This window comes from Phocoena phocoena, chromosome 8, assembly GCF_963924675.1.
Source record: "Phocoena phocoena chromosome 8, mPhoPho1.1, whole genome shotgun sequence".
NCBI lineage: Eukaryota > Metazoa > Chordata > Mammalia > Artiodactyla > Phocoenidae > Phocoena > Phocoena phocoena.
In genome coordinates this window covers 105,518,218-105,535,345 of record NC_089226.1, presented here as the reverse complement: position 1 = coordinate 105,535,345, position 17,128 = coordinate 105,518,218, and the positions used below count along the sequence as shown (strand labels likewise).

Below are 17,128 nucleotides of genomic sequence, written 5' to 3'. Positions count from 1 at the left end.
CAATGTTTATTGCAGCTCTGTTTACAATAGCCAGGACATGGAAGCAACCTAAGTGTCCATCCACAGATGAATGGATAAAGAAGATGTGGCACATATATACAATGGAATATTACTCAGCCATAAAAAGAAACGAAATTGAATTATTTGTAGTGAGGTGGATGGACCTAGAGTCTGTCATACAGAGTGAAGTAAGTCAGAAAGAGTAAAACGAATACCGTACGCTAATACATATATATAGGATCTAAAAAAAAAAGGTCATGAAGAAGCTAGGGGCAAGACGGGAATAAGGACAGACCTACTAGAGAATGGACTTGAGGATATGGGGAGGAGGAAGGGTAAGCTGTGACAAAGTGAGAGAGTGGCAAGGACATACATACACTACCAAATGTAAAATAAATAGCTAGTGGGAAGCAGCCGCATAGCACAGGGAGATCAGCTCAGTGCTTTGTGACCACCTAGAGGGGTGGGTTAGGGAGATGCAAGAGGGAAGAGATATGGGGATATATGTATATGTATAACTGATTCACTTTGTTATAAAGCAGAAACTAACACACCATTGTAAAGCAATTATACTCCAATAAAGATGTTAAAAAAAAAATCTTCCAACAAACAAAAGTCCAGGACCAGATGGCTTCACAGGTGAGTTCTATCAAACATTTAGAGAAGAGCTAACATCCATCCTTCTCAAACTCTCCCAAAAAATTGCAGAAGAAGGAACACTCCCAAACTCATTCTATGAGGGCACCATCACCCTGATACCAAAACCAGACAAAGATACTACACATAAAGAAAATTACAGACCAATATTACTGATGAATATAGATGCAAAAATCCTCAACAAAATACTAGCAAGTAGAATCCACCAACACGTTAAAAGGATCATACACCATGATCAACTGGGATTTATCCCAGGGAAGCAAGGATTCTTCAATATATGCAAATCAATCAATGTGATACACCGTATTAACAAACTGAAGGAGAAAAACCATATGATCATCTCAATAGATGCAGAAAAAGCTTTTGACAAAATTCAACACCCACTTAACAATAAAATCTCTCCAGAAAGTGGGCAAAGAGGGAACCTACCTCAACATAATAAAGGCCACATATGACAAACCCACAGCAAACATCGTTCTCAATGGTGAAAAATTGAAAGCATTTCCTCTAAGATCAGGAACAAGACAAGGATGTCCACTCTCACCACTATTATTCAACATAGTTTTGGAAGGCCTAGCCACAGCAATCAGAGAAGAAAAAGAAATAAAAGGAATACAAATTGGAAAAGAAGAAGTAAAACTATCACTGTTTGCAGATGACATGATACTATACCTAGAGAATCCTAAAGATGCCACCAGAAAACTACTAGAGCTAATCAATGAATTTGGCAAAGTTGCAGGATACAAAATTAAGCACAGAAATCTCTTGTATTCCTATACACTAATGATGAAAACTCTGAAAAAGAAATTAAGGAAACACTCCATTTACCATTGCAACAAAAAGAATAAAATACCTAGGAATAAACCTGCTTAGGGAGACAAAAGACCTGTATGCAGAAAACTATGACACTGATGAAAGAAATTAAAGATGACACCAACAGATGGAGGGATATACCATGTTCTTGGATTGGAAGAATGATTATTGTGAAAATGACTATACTACCCAAAGCAATCTATAGATTCAATGCAATCCCTATCAAATTACCAATGGCATTTTTTACAGAACTAGAACAAAGAATCTTAAAATTTTTATGGAGACACAAAAGATCCTGAATAGCCAAAGCGGTCTTGAGGGAAAAAAAATGGAGGAATCAGGCTCCCTGACTTCAGACTATACTACAAAGCTACAGTAATCAAGACGATATGGTACTGGCACAAAAACAGGAATATAGATCAATGGAACAGGATAGAAAGCCCAAAGATAAACCCACACACCTATGGTCAACTAATCTATGACAAAGGAGGCAAGGATATGCAATGGAGAGAAGACAGTCTTTTCAGTAAGTGGTGCTGGGAAAACTGGACAGCTGCATGTAAAAGAATGAAATTAGAACACTCCCTAACACCATACACAAAAATAAACCCAAAATGGATTAGAGACCTAAATGTAAGACCGGACACTATAAAACTCTTAGAGGAAAACATAGGAAGAACACTCTTTGACATAAATCACAGCAAGATCTTTTTTGATCCACCTCCTAGAGTAATGGAAATAAAAACAAAACTAAACAAATGGGACCTAATGAAACCTAAAAGTTTTTGCACAGCAAAGGAAACTACAAACAAGACAAAAAGCCCTCAGAATCGGAGAAAATATTTGCAAACAAATCAACGGACAGAGGATTAATCTGCAAAATATATAAACAGCTCATGCATCACAATATTAAAAAAACAACCCAATCCAAAAATGGGCAGAAGACCTAAATAGACATTTCTCTAAAGAAGACATACAGGTGGCCAAGAAGCACATGAAAAGCTGCTCAACATCACTAATCATTAAAGAAATGCAAATCAAAACTACAATGAGGTATCACCTCACACCAGTTAGAATGGGCATCATCAGAAAATCTACAAACAACAAATGCTGGAGAGGGTGTGGAGAAGAGGGAACCCTCTTGCACTGTTAGTGGGAATGTAAATTGATACAGACACTATGGAGAACAGTATGGAGGTTCCTTAAAAAACTAAAAGTAGAATTACCATATGATCCAGCAGTCACATTACTGGGCATATACCCAGAGAAAACCATAATTCAAAAAGACACATGCAGGCTTCCCTGGTGGCACAGTCGTTGAGAGTCCACCTGCCGATATAGGGGACACGGGTTCGTGCCCCGGTCCGGGAAGATCCCACATGCCACGGAGTGGCTGGGCACATGAGCCACAGCCGCTGGGCCTGCGCATCCGGAGCCTGTGCTCCGCAACAGGAGAGGCCACAGCAGTGAGAGGCCCGCGTACCACAAAAAAAAAAAGAAGAAAAAAAAAAAAAAGAAACAAGCACCCCGGTGTTCATTGCAGCACTATTTACAACAGCCAGGGCATGGAAGCAACCTAAATGCCCATCAACAGATGAATGGATAAAGAAGAAGTGGTACATATATACAATGGAATATTACTCAGCCAGAAAAAGGAACGAAATTGGGTCATTTGTAGGGGCCTGGGTGGATCTAGAGACTGTCATACAGAGTGAAGTAAGTTAGAAAGAGAAAAACAAGTATATATTAATGCACATATGTTGAACCTAGAAAAATGGTACAGATGAACTGGTTTGCAGGGCAGAAATAGAGACACAGATGTAGAGAACAAACGTATGGACACCAAGGTGGGAAAGTGGTGGGTGAATTGGGAGATTGGGATTGACATATATACACTAATATGTATAAAATGGATAACTAGTAAGAACCTGCTGTATAAAAAGAAAAATTCAAAAAAGATGGTCGTGATCGTGACAATGCTTTCTTTTCCCAAGTAACACATTCCCTGAAATGAATGCACCCCAAGCGGCTGGAGAGAAGCACAGTCATTGTAGGGGACTTGAGCTTTGTCTGACAGATCAAGTGAATAAAAGATATAACGGGATTGAGGTCCTGGATCTTAGATTTAATTATCTTGATTTTTAAAAATTGATAAGCAAATGGCACGTAAGTCTGCAGTGTTAGGAACTGAGGAGGTGGTGACACTTCAGACACAGAGACAATTTTAATAAGAGGATCCCAGGTTCCATAGCAACACATTTGAAAATCTCAATGAAACGAGGATTTTCTGCAGGAACACAAATGAGTAAAGTGGGCCCCAGACAAGGTAGACAGTCTGAGAAGGTCGGTGTGTGTGGATGACAGACAGGTAGTGTGAACCGGCTGGCAGCAGCTTCGCGGCTTTGAAGAGTGGGCAGCTCCAGAGGCTTCAGGAAGGAAGGAAGCTGCCTGATGGCCTCCCAGGACTAGCCTCACTCCGGTCATGACAGTGACCTGTACAGAGCCTGCCCAGTGCCGGGCTGAGTGCTGGCAGCAGCCGGTTAACCCTCATAGCAACCCCGAGGAGGGTACTTTTTCATCTCCACTTTATACTCAAAGAGGTGGGGTATCCTGCCTGCAATCTATAGCTCGTTTGTGGCAAAGCTGAGCTTGGATCCAAGCAAGCTAGTTCTAGAACCCATGTCCTCAGCCGCTGTGATACAGCTTTTCAGCTGATGGTTGCGTGAATAAAGGAAGCCACAGGTCAATTTTGCTCACAAGTGCAGATGCAGAAAATCTGAGTAAAAGAAGAGCGAATAGCATCTACCAGTGCAGGGAAGATATAATCACCAGCAATAGTTGATCCCAGCGGCAGGAGGACGGTTTGGTATTAGTAAATCCGACAGTAGATGAAATCATATTACTAGATCAGAGAAGAAACCAGTCATTGTGGCAGATGCTAACAAGGCATTCAAAATGTAGCATCCTGTCTCGATAACTCTTAGTATGAGGGCTGTTTCCTTAACACAGTAAATCCCATCCTGTATCAGCCACCAGCGTATTCCTCAAAGGTAAAGTGTGGAGGCGACCCCATTAAAACAAGAAGGATGAGGAGGCCCCAGGAGGCTGTTCCCAGACAGCTTTCCATGAAGTACAGCGAATGCAGCCGACAGGCTCATGGGGCAGGAGGAATATTCGCTCATCTGCTCAGAAGATGGAGCGGGCGGAAAAGCTTTTACGGTTAAGAAGCGTGTTCGGGAAGGAGGGCCGGTGCAGAATTATGCAAAGATGAGCATCTTCCTCGTAAGCCACAATAGCCAAGCAGGAAACATAGTAGGAAAATGTGATGCAAACTGGAAACAAAAATCTGGGACCCCAGGTGTGTGTTTCTTTCTTTCTTTGTTCCTTCATGCAGGCGGGCGTGCCGTGCCACGCGGCTTGTGGGATCTGAGTTCCCCGACCAGGGATCGAACCCGGGCCCTAGGCAGTGAAAGTGTGGAGTCCTAACCAGTGCACTGCCCAGGCATCTGTTTATAAAGCAGACGGGCCCTTTGGGAAGGAAGGCCCAGAGCTGTCGAGAAGGGATGGACTCTCGGAAAGGGAGAGAAGGCTGTGATTTTGGATAGAAAGACTCGTCACCGTGGAGATGGATGTTCCCGGTTCACGCGTGCAATGTGAACATAGTAAGAGGTCCGGAGAGGATTGTAGGAAAGGAGCTTGACGGCTTTACCTTCAAGTTCATCTGGAGGGCTAACGTTTATATGAGAATAACCAGTAGTATTCTGAAAAGGAAAAGTGGTCAGGTGGACACGGGGCAGGCTGAGGTGGTGACTTGTTCTTTCAAAGCCAAAAATATAGAAATCAGAAGCTTATAGTGGTTAATACGGTGTCGTTTTGGTGCCAGAATAGTTCTGTGAAATCATGTAGCGATTCATTTAACATTGATGGGAAGGAATGACTTGAGTCATCAGTGGAGTTGGAAAAACTGGCTAGATGGTTCCATTTCGGGAAAATAAACCGCCCAATAGAAAAACATGGAGTCAGAGCAGAAATTGGTGGTTCACAAGAGAAGAAAAATACCAACAAACAGTCAGTGAATGTACAGCAAGAGTTTAATCTTACCAGGAATCTAATAAGTGCAGCTTAAGTAAGACTGAGTTTTTGCCTCTGCAAAGAGCTTTTTTTTTGTTTTTGCGATACGCGGGCCTCTCACTGCTGTGGCCTCTCCCGTTGCGGAGCACAGGCTCCGGACGCGCAGGCTCAGCGGCCATGGCTCACGGGCCCAGCCGCTGCCGCGGCATGTGGGATCTTCCCGGACCGGGACACGAACCCATGTCCCCTGCATCGGCAGGCGGACTCCCAACCACTGCGCCACCAGGGAAGCCCTGCAAAGAGCTTTTTTACATTCTGTGTTTGGAAGGGCGGCCTGAGAAGGGGGTGTTTGAACTCAGCAGTTGGGAATGGTCATCTGTGGGGCACACACAGCCTGAAGAATCACTGGGAAGGCACACCTGTTTACCCAGCAAATTCTACTCTGAGAATTGTATTCAGTGAAAGGACAGGTTGACAAAGATGAGTTTAAGCTTGCCCCTCTGTAAAAATTTGAAGCAATCTAAAAGGTTCTCAAAGTGAAATTTGTTAGACTGTGGCATTTTTGTACATGGAGTATTAGGTAACTATTAAGTGATTTCTATGGTGTATTCTGGGAAAAAACTTAGTCATAAAACAAGATGTTATTCATTGTTTACAAGTGATCTGCAAACTCTGGCCCACAGGCCACAGGAGCCCTTCAGCTAGTTCGCGTGGCCCTTGAGTGGAGAATGGTCTTACTTTCTTTGTTGTTTTTTTGGCTGCGTTGGGTCTTCGTTGCTGTGCGCGGGCTTTCTCTAGTTGGGGCGAGTGGGGGCTACTCTTCGTTGCGGTGCGTGGGCTTCTCATTGCAGTGGCTTCTCTTGTTGCGGAGCACGGGCTCTAGGCGTGCAGGCTTCAGTAGTTGTGGCACGCGGGCTCAGTAGTTGTGGCTCGTGGGCTCTAGGCGCGTGGGCTTCAGTAGTTATGGCGCACAGGCTTAGTTGCTCCGTAGCATGTGGGATCTTCCCGGACCAGGGCTCGAACCCGTGTCCCCTGCATTGGCAGGCGGGATTCTTAACCACTGCGCCACCAGGGAAGTCCCTGGTCTTACAGTTTTAATAGTTGAAAAAAATTAAGACTGTTTTGTGATAGGTGAAAATCAAATGAAATGTCAGAGCGCAGAGATCAAGTTTATCGGCACGTGGTCACACCCACTTTTTGGCGTATTGTCCGTGGTTGTTTGTGAGCTACGGCGGCAGAGCCAAAAAGTTGCAGCAGAGACCACCTGGCCCACCAGGACGATGATATTTACCACCTGCATTTTACAGAAAACGCTTCCTGACTCTCACTTTATTCTGTGCAAGGTCTGGAAAGTTGAGAGGGGGAAATATTGGCAGGCAGCGCTCTGAAGATTGATCTTCGTTTTCTTATGTTTTTCTATGTTTTAATTTTTTGCATAAGCATGTATTACAGTGACTCTTAAATCAACTTACTCTTTCAAAGTTAAGGATTATTTGTTTTTTGTGTTTTTTTTTTTGCGGTACGCGGGCCCCTCACTGCTGTGGCCTCTCCCGTTGCGGAGCACAGGCTCCGGACGCGCAGGCTCAGTGGCCACGGCTCACGGGCCCAGCCGCTCCGCGGCATGTGGGATCTTCTCAGCCCGGGGCACGAACCCGCGTCCCCTGCATCGGCAGGCGGACTCTCAACCGCTGCGCCACCAGGGAAGCCCAAGATGGCCATAGTTTAAAATTGTGGCTATAATGCATGATTGCGCAGACCACTTATACAGTTGAAGTTTGATGTTGGAAAGCTGACTTCAAATAAATCATTGCATCATCTACCCCAGGTTAACCTGTATTAAATGACTAAAATACTACATTTATACTTCTTCCTTGTCCCCTCCTTCCCTCCGTGCTCCCCCCAGTGTTTCATGATGAGCCCCTTGGAAAGCACCCCCATAGTAAGCTCCCCTCCTGTAGGGAGTTCTCCCAAAGGCATATTTGGTAAATGACCTGGGACCCCCTGCTGACCGTAAGCCAGAATGAGGAGTTAGAACCTCTCGGACCCCATCCAAGGGAAATCTAATAACCGGTGTATTAAAGGACGAGTGTTGTGAGCTGGTGGGTCTTTGTGCTGGGCGCTGGGGGCCACCAGAGGCTGGGATGGCACTCAGACCCCATGGCCGGCTGGTTTCATCCTTGTATGTGCAGGATGGTGGGAACAGCCAATGTTAAGTCAACCCTACCAGCCTTGGGGGTGGGGGGAAGAGCCCTGCAAGGCTACTCATGGGTCTGGCCCACACACCGGAGGTTCAGCCTTGCCCGCTTCTGAATTGACTTAACAGTATCGGCCTATTGCAGGGTGTCCCCTGTCGCCCTGGGGCCACCAGGACCCAAATGCCCAGAGGGGTGTCGTCTGGTCAGGAATCATCTGGGTCTACAAACTGCCGCTCAGCGCTTTTCCCGTCCACGTGGAGGAACTTGGTTGTCTTCAAGCAGGTGGTTTGCAGATGGTTTCCTCCCGTGGCACGGGTGCTGGGCTGCCCCGAGCTCCCATGGACCTGACCCAGCTCTCATGCATCACCTGCTGTGCCATCCGCACATCACCTGCAGGGTCCCAGCCCCAGGCACCTCTAGCCCTTCCCGTCATCCCGTCTCCCCTCTGCTCCCTGACACCAGTGTTCCTGGACCCCATCAGGGCATCCACCCTGCCCTTCCCAATGCCCATCTTGCCACCGTCTTTTTCTCTCTGGACTTGGATTCCACAGCCTGTCACCATCACCCCGACCTTGGCCCTGGGGCCCCAAGCACAGCAGACCCATCCCCAGCGCGGTCCAGGCGTCTGCCTGCTTTGGTCCTGCACAGCCGGAGAAAAACCCCAAATCGCTGGCTCATCTTCCTTAATTCATGAGCCCTGACTCTGATGGCCCCAGACCACCACTCTCTGTGCCCTTAGAGCCTGTTTCACACCCGCTTTCTGACTCCAGTGCCGTCTCCCTATCCTCACTGAGTAGATGAACTTATTTCACCGAGAAAACGTGAACATTCTAAAGAGACCTCCCGTCTGCCTCCCACCGCCTCTGCCAGCTCCCACACAGCTGTTCCCTCCTGCTTTCTCTCCCTCCTGTCTGCTGGGTGGGGGGGGGGGGGGTGCAGGGGGCTGTGCGCTGCAGGCGCCGGCCACCCACCCACTTCCCGCTCCCTGGAGGAGGACGTTCCCAACCGGTCCCCTCTCCTGAAGTTAAATAATTTCCTACTCTTGCATGCCGATCTCCTGGTCCTGTCCTGTATCCCTCCGTAGTCACGTCTGCTCCCGGGCAGGTGTGTGAAACTCAGGAAGTCGGGTCATGGCACCAGCTGCATTTGGAAACAGAAACCTGGACCGCCCCCTTCCTTTGCAAAGCTAATGATGTTTCCACCTGCCTGCTGCATAAGCCTGAGTAAAAACTGACGATGACTATAAACTGCAGCTGACGGTGAAGTGTGCTTTTCCCGGCTGACCTTAAGCGATGCCCTCTCATGCTTTAGTTTGTCAACATGCCCTGCCTTGTGTTAAAATATTTTTCCTTTCCCAGGACATGGGCAAATTTTCCCTCACCTACGAGGCCTCCATGACCCGGCTCTTCCGAGAGGGCAGGACGGAGACCGTGCGTTCCTGCACCACTGAGTCGTGCAACTTTGTGCTGGCCATGGTGGACCCCACGCAGACGGTAGGTGCTGCCCGGCCGGGAGCGGGACAGTGCATTTCACAGAACAGCCCCTGAGGTTGACACGCAGCCTTCCCTGATTAAATCCCGTGTATACTTTCTCCAGCAGGTCTGTATCCAGCATCTCCTTTCCTTCACCCCTCTCAAAGGGACAGAAAATATTAAAAGGTGACTGTCGGGGTCTTCCCTGGTGGTCCAGTGGTTAGGACTCTGCGCTTCTATTGCAGGGGGTGTGGGTTCAACCCATGGTCGGGGAGCTAAGATCCTGCATGCCTCGTGGAGTGGCAAAAAAAAAATTAAAAAAAAGAAAAAAGGAAACCATCAGGACAGACACAAAGGTTCATGTTTGCATCAATCTTCTGTCCTTCTGTAACTCCTATAAATCAGATTATACTTCCCAAGAGTCTTCAGATCAGAGCAGTACACAGCCAGTGAATAAAGGAGTGGCGGGGAGATGCCGCAAGACAGTGCAAGTAGTCGGTGTCTGGGTGGGAAAACAGTGACTATCACAGGAGCCTTCTGCTCGGGGTTCCTGAAGCCCGCTGCCCATGCTGAAGCTCCTTGAGCAGGCTTGGGGCTCCAGGTTTTCTGTACGTTGCCTTTGACAATCCTAGTGGTGGCCCATGAAGTGTCATCCGTTCATTTTTGTAGATAAAAGAACAGAGACTTAGATGAATTCGGCAAACTGCTGGGCCGCACACCTAGTTAGGGGCTGAGGCCCATCCACAGCCAGTTCTGCCTGACCCGGAGGGCAGGTGCCTGCTGACCCCCGAGGAGACATGGCCCAGGGCTCTTGCTCTGCTCTGGAGGAATCTCGTTCTGGAAAGGCTTTCGATTCTGTGGGAAGAGCTCAGCAGGTCTTGTGACGGATTGCTCTGATCTGTCATTAGCTGCCTTCAGAATCAGTCTTGAGGACCGGTTCTGGAGCAGGTGGGCCAAAGCCTGGATGGGCCTCCACATCCCACGGAAGGGTGCTGTGTCACCTCGTTCTGTGATTGACTGAACAGGGCCCAGACGAGCTGAAGCAGGCTTTTCGGGTCCAACCTGAAGGCCCCAGAAGCGCTGTTTTAGTAGAGCTTCCAGACCACTTTGGAGGGTTATTTATGACCCGCAGGAACATCGCAGCCTGCGGAGAGGGACAGACCGTCATTTCCACCTGATGAGACTTGGAGGCTGGAGCTTTCCTACCTGCTTGGTGGTCTCATTTGTATAAAAGGTGGAATGATGCCCAGTGGGCTGTACACAGGACCCCGAAACTGCCTCTCCAACAACTTGTCCCCCTGCAGCCTCCACGCCGCCCCGTTCGCAGCGTATCTGCGGAAGCGGCAGTCGGCCAGTGGGGTTTCTGGTCAGGTCGCCTTGGCAACCACCCAGAGACACCCCCCCACACACACTTGCACCGCCACCAGTGACCTGCTTTCTCAGCACCCTGTCGGACCGCTGGAGAGAAGGGCCGTGAACCTCATCCTGGAGCTTAGCCCGTGATGCACGACGTGAAAGTCCCCGTCGTTTGTTATTTTAGGTTGAACAGAGGCTCAAGTTATTCAAGATTGCGTCCAAGAAGCATCAACACCTGTGCCACCTGGCGATGACCGGCTCCGGGATCGACCGCCATCTCTTCTGCCTCTACGTGGTGTCCAAGTACCTTGCTGTTGACTCCCCTTTCCTGAAGGAGGTGAGTCACTCCTGGGGCAGCCCACTCAGCTTTCTTGGCTAAACCAAAACTTAGTAGATCAGTAGTACAGCTTTGCCAGTCGGAACTGGCCTCACAGGTGGGTCTTGGGGCTCAACTGTCCTCACCATGGAAAATTGGAGCCGCATTTCTTCAGTCCCTGGAATGCCACGGTTTGTACTAAAATAATCATTTGTACTAAAATGATGAGCTCTGAGTGTTTTTTTTCTTTTTTTTCGGCCGTGCCACGCAGCATGCGAGCTCTTAGTTCCCCAGCCAGGGATCGAACCCATGCCCTCTGCAGTGGAAGTGTGGAGTCTTAACCACTGGACTGCCAGGGAAGTCCCAATAAAATTTAATTTTTTAATAATGGCTGTGTTTGGGCTTCCCTGGTGGCACAGTGGTTGAGAGTCCGTCTGCCGATGCAGGGGATGCGGGTTCGTGCCCCGGTCCGGGAGGATCCCACATGCCGTGGAGCGGCTGGGCCCGTGAACCATGGCCGCTGAGCCTGTGCTCTGCAGCCTGTGCTCTGCAGCGGGAGGGGCCACAACAGTGAGAGGCCCACGTACCGCAAAAAAAATAATAATAATAAAATAATGGCTGTGTTTAACAAGCAGCTTGGAAAATTCCGGAAATTTGGCAGCCATCTCAGGGGAGCTGGTACCAGTCAGCTCCAGCACACCACTGCCCCCGTTCCGAATCTTACTGCATGTATCTGCCACCTTCCCTGCCTTAGGACCCCATCAGCTGGTGTTGGCCCCTCCAGTCCGGGTGTCCTCACCTACTCCATCCCTCTCCACAGACCTCCTGCCCTGGGCCGGCGAGGCCTTCAGGGACATAAGCCTCTGGTGTCTGAAACAGTGCGAACACCGAGCGAGCCCTTTCTTGTCTTCCACCCGGGCTCCTCGGGGATAGAAGAGGATGGAATTGGGAAGTGTTGTTGGAACGTTTCCTTGTTTTACTCCACAGGTGCTATCTGAGCCTTGGAGATTGTCCACCAGCCAGACCCCTCAGCAGCAGGTGGAACTGTTCAATTTGGAAAAGAATCCAGAGTACGTGTCAAGCGGAGGCGGCTTTGGACCGGTAAGCGGCCAAGCGTCTGCAGACATTGATGGCAGTCTCATAGTGAAAATGTCAGAAATCCCCTTTGCCCGTGGCCTCATTGCCCAGGGTGCTATTGATGGATTGGCCGTGCCCCGCGGCATGCAGGATCTTAGTTCCCCGGCCAGGGATGGAACCCGTGCCCCCTGCAGTAGAAGCGCGGGGTCTCAACCCCTGAACAGCCGGGAAGTCCCCCCACGGATCCATTTAAACCTGCTTTTCCGTAGGTTGCTGACGACGGCTATGGGGTGTCGTACATTCTCGTGGGTGAGAAGCTCATCAGTTTCCACATTTCTTCCAAGTTCTCCTGCCCTGAGACAGTAAGTACAAAACAAAAGGTCTCTTTTCTAAAGTTGGGGTTTTTCACTGTTTTCTTCTGAGCACATCCTTGATTTGACAGAAAATTTCAATTCAGTTACGTACTCTTGCTTGGTTGGGACATTTTCAAAACAAGGATTTTGAAAGTCTCTTAAGAGTTTTAAAGGGATCGATCTTATTTGGTCGAAAGTGTGTATCTTTGCTGGTCACAGTGGTTTTAAATCGTGATGTTGGAGTGCTTCTACAGCCTCCAGACTCTCTGTAACATTGGAGGGTGGGTTAAGGTTCGTGTACCCGTGCTAAGAAATACATATACACATTGAAGCAGGGGTCTGCAGCGTTCTCTGTGAACCCGTGACCACCTTCCTAGCATGGCACATTTAATCCTTATTTATATTCTCTCCTTTCCACATTGTACATAGCCTGACAGGCAATGCCAGGTTCACCTTTAACAGAGAAGATTGGAATTCACTTGCTTATTGTGTTTTATGTAACGCATTGACATTAGGGGAAGCCTTAGATTAGGGGAAACCACACCCACACAGAACGTAAATTGGTGCAGGCACTATGGAAAACAGTATGGAGGTTCCTTAAGAAACTAAAAATAGAGCTACCCTATTACCCTGCAATCCCACTCCTGGGCATAGATCCAAAGAAAACTCTTAATTCAGAATGATAACATGCACCCCAATGTTCATAGCAGCACTATTTACAATAGCTAAGACATGGAAGCAACCTGAATGTCCATCAGGAGATGAATGGATAAAGGAGATGTAGTGTGTGTGTGTGTGTGTGTGTGTGTGCGCGCGTGCATGCGCACGTGTGCCCAGTGGAATATTACTCAGCCATAAAAAAGAATGAAGTGATGCCATTTGCAGCAACATGGTTGGACCTAGGGATTATCATACTAAGTGAAGTAAGTCAGACAGAGAAAGACGAATATCACATGCAATCACTTATATGTAGAATCTTAAAAAATGATAAAAATGAACTTATTTACAAAATGGAAATAGAGTCACAGACATAGAAAACAAACTTATGGTTACCAAAGGGAAAAGGGGGTGGGGAGGGATAAATTAGGAGTTCGGGATTAGCAGATACACATCACTATATATAAAGTAGATAGTCAATAAGGACCTACTGTATAGCACAAGGAACTCTACTCAATATTCTGTAATAACATGTATGGGAAAAGAATATGAAAAAGAATGGATATATGTATAACTGATTCACCTTGCTGTACATCTGAAACTAACACAACATTGTAAATCAACTATAAAATAAAAATTAAATTAAGAAAACAAACTATCAGAGTTGTTTCACTGCAAAAGATAAAGTGTTGGAAGCGAATGGAAACTTCAACAGGTGTGTGACAATTAGCTGAGGCATGGAAACGATGTTTGCTCCATACAATAAGTTATATGACAAGAATAAGACAAGTACTGTTCAAACTACTCTTTTTTTTTTTTTTTGCTGTACGTGGGCCTCTCACTGTTGTGGCCTCTCCCGTTGCGGAGCACAAGCTCCGGACACACAGGCTCAGCGGCCATGGCTCACGGGCCCAGCCGCTCCGCGGCATGTGGGATCTTCCCAGACCGGGGCACGAACCCGTGTCCCCTGCATCGGCAGGCGGACTCTCAACCACTGCACCACCAGGGAAGCCCCAAACTACTCTTGATAAGTTGTTTTTATAAAGAAATAAAGCACCTTAGTTTTCAAAAACAAAACAAAACAAATATACACTACTATATATAAAATAGGTAAGCAACCAAGTCGTACTGTATAGCACAGGGAACTATATGCAGTGTCTTGTAATAACCTATCATGGAAAAGAAAAAAAAACACACACTCACACAAACATGTTTGCTATCTTTGTTAACCCTTAACATCTCTCCAGACGCTATAACTTAATGATTAAGTGTCTAAGTCAAAGCTTAGAGAATTGGCAAAAAGGAACGTTAGTTCTTCGAGTCAGATTATAAGTGAAAAGGCTTGAAATGTGAGAATTTCCACGTTGTAACCTGTTTCTGTTTTTTGTTTTTAAATGAAAGGATTCTCATCGCTTCGGGAAGAACCTGAAACAAGCAATGATTGACATCGTGAGTTTGTTCGGGCTCAGCTCCAATTCCAAAAAGTAAATCCCTTAGCACTGCCGGGAAGGAAAATGAGCTCTTCGGATGAAAAACCAAATGAAAAATAGCTGTGAATCCTGATTGTAGTTCAGGATGAAAATTTGCTCTAAAAGACTCAGACGTTTCCTTTCCTTCGAGGGTTTGGTGTTTTTGCTTTTCTAGATGGCAGGCTCCACCCCATGAAGTATAACCCTACTCCTTCCAAGCAGGTCCTAACCTGGGGGACATTGGATAAAGTCCCCCCTAAGGTCTTCCCATCGCCTTGTGTTTCTTAAGGGGTGAAACTGTCGTTGAGCGATTTATGGAATGAGTGGGGCTGTGGCTTCATACGCGTTGGAAACGACCGACCCGGCACGCTTCCTTGGTGGCCACTGGACACTTGGTACTTACGGGCATTTAATTTTATCAGAGCGATGTAAACATTTGTTTCCTTCCGAGAGAAAAGCATTGTTTAAGCTGCAGATGTTAGCAGTTAATGGCCAACGCGCATGCAATGCACTAACCAAGAAAAGTTGTGCTTTTGGAACCCATTCTGTCCCTGTGGTAACTCTGTCACTGTCTAGTTTGGCCGTCTGCATTTGCCTCTCCATGTTTGAAGCATGTAGTATGTCTTATCTTTAGTTTTCCTGACCTTGCAAGTCTTCAAAACCCAGTGCCTTAAAAACGGAAGGCCCTAAATGTAAGGGAGACTGCACGAGAGATTTATTTTGTAAAGTCTTTAGGTGGAATTGTGGGTGTCTTACTCCTTCTCAACTTACTGGGTGGATAACCCTATGTAGGCATTTTACTGTGGTGTCCCTGTATCCCAGAAGGACCAGTTCCCTTACGAGGGCAGCTGTGCTGCATTCCCCCATCAGACTGCCTTCCTTATGCTTCCTCCTTAAGCTGCAAAAGAAGACGTGGGCGTGCCTCAGAAATGGGGAGCGAGGGATGTGGTGGTCGAAGATTATGTGTCTGGAGTACTCACTGAAAAATCAAACATCCTAGGTGCCTCAGGGTTCCTGCTTACCCAAACTGGCGACATTTGCCACTGAGGAAGGAACAAAACTTGAGAAAAGCAAACCTCAGGGCAGTCAGGGTTGGGCATCCCAGCTGGTGAGAGAGGAGACCCACTCCCGTTTCCAGGGAGATGGAGGGAGATGGGTTATCGGTGACCTCCTAGAATGTCGCAGGTGACAGGTGCTGGGTTTAACACAGCCTACCCTTCGGATGGGAGTGCCTTGATCGAGTGACCAAAAAGCGATGAGGCACTGAATCGTCTTCAGTATTTAATGTAAAAAGAATGGATCATGGAATGAAATAATACCCACTGCCTCTGGGCTGTAGTGACAAGCTTAGCTGTCCATCTGTTAAAATCATGTATTTATTTTTCTGACCACTATGTTCTGGTGGGGCTCGCCTCTCAGAGTTCTGAACTCCACTGATTCGGTGACGAGGCCGAACCCTTGGAGCCAGAGGAAGGCGCTCGCTGCAGAGCACGTGCATATTTTATTCCTGTACATGTTGTGATGTAAAAACCCCACCTAAATGGGCCAAAGACTTTTTCTTTTAAAAGCAAGCAGAAATGAGAACAGACAAAAAAAAGCAAAAAGGGATATCTAACCACCACAGCAACAAAAGGCCCTGTTCATCTGTGTTATGTAGTCAAGGAGGCGTGAGGGTACAGCCCCTCTGCCTCAGCGAGGCGTAGCTTCCAGTCGAAGCCAGGGCCACTGAAATCATACACTGTTGACCACTGACCAGTCTGTATTATGATTCACAGGTGAATTCGAGCACAGACGTGTTAGCACTCAGACTTATTTGGGCTTGTCTCTCAGGTTTTAAGTGTTTCAAATGTAATCACTGCTAATCCGTGCAGTTATCAATGCAATTTTATATTCCCTAAAAGGAGGAAGAGTGGGTTTTTACTGTTCGTGTTGAAAGCAGGAGGTAGGAGTATGATGTATTTAATTGAATTTGGAATAAGCCATAGTCTTAACGGAGCTGTGGTCTGAATTTGTTATCTTGAATTGGCCATTGCATGTAAATACAATATGCTTTTTTGGATAAATCTTAGAAATGCAGTATGAATGTTATCATTAATAAAAACATTAATCCCAGTCTACCACAGTATTGTTTTCTGTCTCTTTTGTTATACTGATACGGAGGCTATAGGTCAAGTACCAGGCTCAGGCACTTGGGACAAAGGTGACCGACCAAGATATGCAGAAAAGGCCTCGGGTTGGGCAGAGTGGACATCGCTCGATTCACACACCTGACAGAGAAGAGTGGCTGCTAAGAAGGGCTGTGGGTTTTGCTGTGTTCATTTGTGCATCCTCACCCTTGCCCCGGGGCTTAGAACAGTGCCTGACACATAATAGGTGCTCAATAAATACCTGTTAAATCCATGAATTCTGTTTTCTCCACAGTTCTTATTGAACACCTACTGTATGCTTAGCTCTGTTGTAGCCACTGGGAATACAGCGGGGACCCCAAAAGGTTCTGGCTGTCGTGGAGATCAAATTTCATTGGGAGGAGGTTGAGAACCAAGGAAACCTCTCAAAGGATCTTAAGGGTTCCCTGGCACTTGTATGCGTGTGTGTGTGGGGTGGGGGAAGAGTAGCTGGCTTGGGGAGGAGGCTGATTTAGAAATGGGTTTGGGGGAATTCCCTGGTGGTCCAGTGGTTAGGACTCCTCGCT

At 47.1% G+C, this 17,128-nt stretch overlaps 1 protein-coding gene across 3 annotated transcripts in view; it reads left to right on the top strand.

Annotated features, from left to right (window-relative positions):
* CPT1A (carnitine palmitoyltransferase 1A) overlaps positions 1 to 14,498 on the top strand; it is a 62,146-nt gene extending 47,648 nt beyond the window's left edge. For 2 of the 3 annotated variants that reach the window (XM_065882311.1, XM_065882309.1), the window contains 5 exons: positions 9,095 to 9,229; positions 10,749 to 10,901; positions 11,868 to 11,981; positions 12,227 to 12,319; positions 14,369 to 14,455. In XM_065882311.1, coding sequence (XP_065738383.1) covers positions 9,095 to 9,229; positions 10,749 to 10,901; positions 11,868 to 11,981; positions 12,227 to 12,319; positions 14,369 to 14,455 — 582 coding nt within the window. Of the gene's footprint in view, positions 1 to 9,094; positions 9,230 to 10,748; positions 10,902 to 11,867; positions 11,982 to 12,226; positions 12,320 to 14,368 lie in introns of all 3 variants that reach the window. The other variant, XM_065882310.1, reaches the window with a different exon arrangement.
* The last annotated feature ends 2,630 nt before the right edge of the window (positions 14,499 to 17,128 follow it).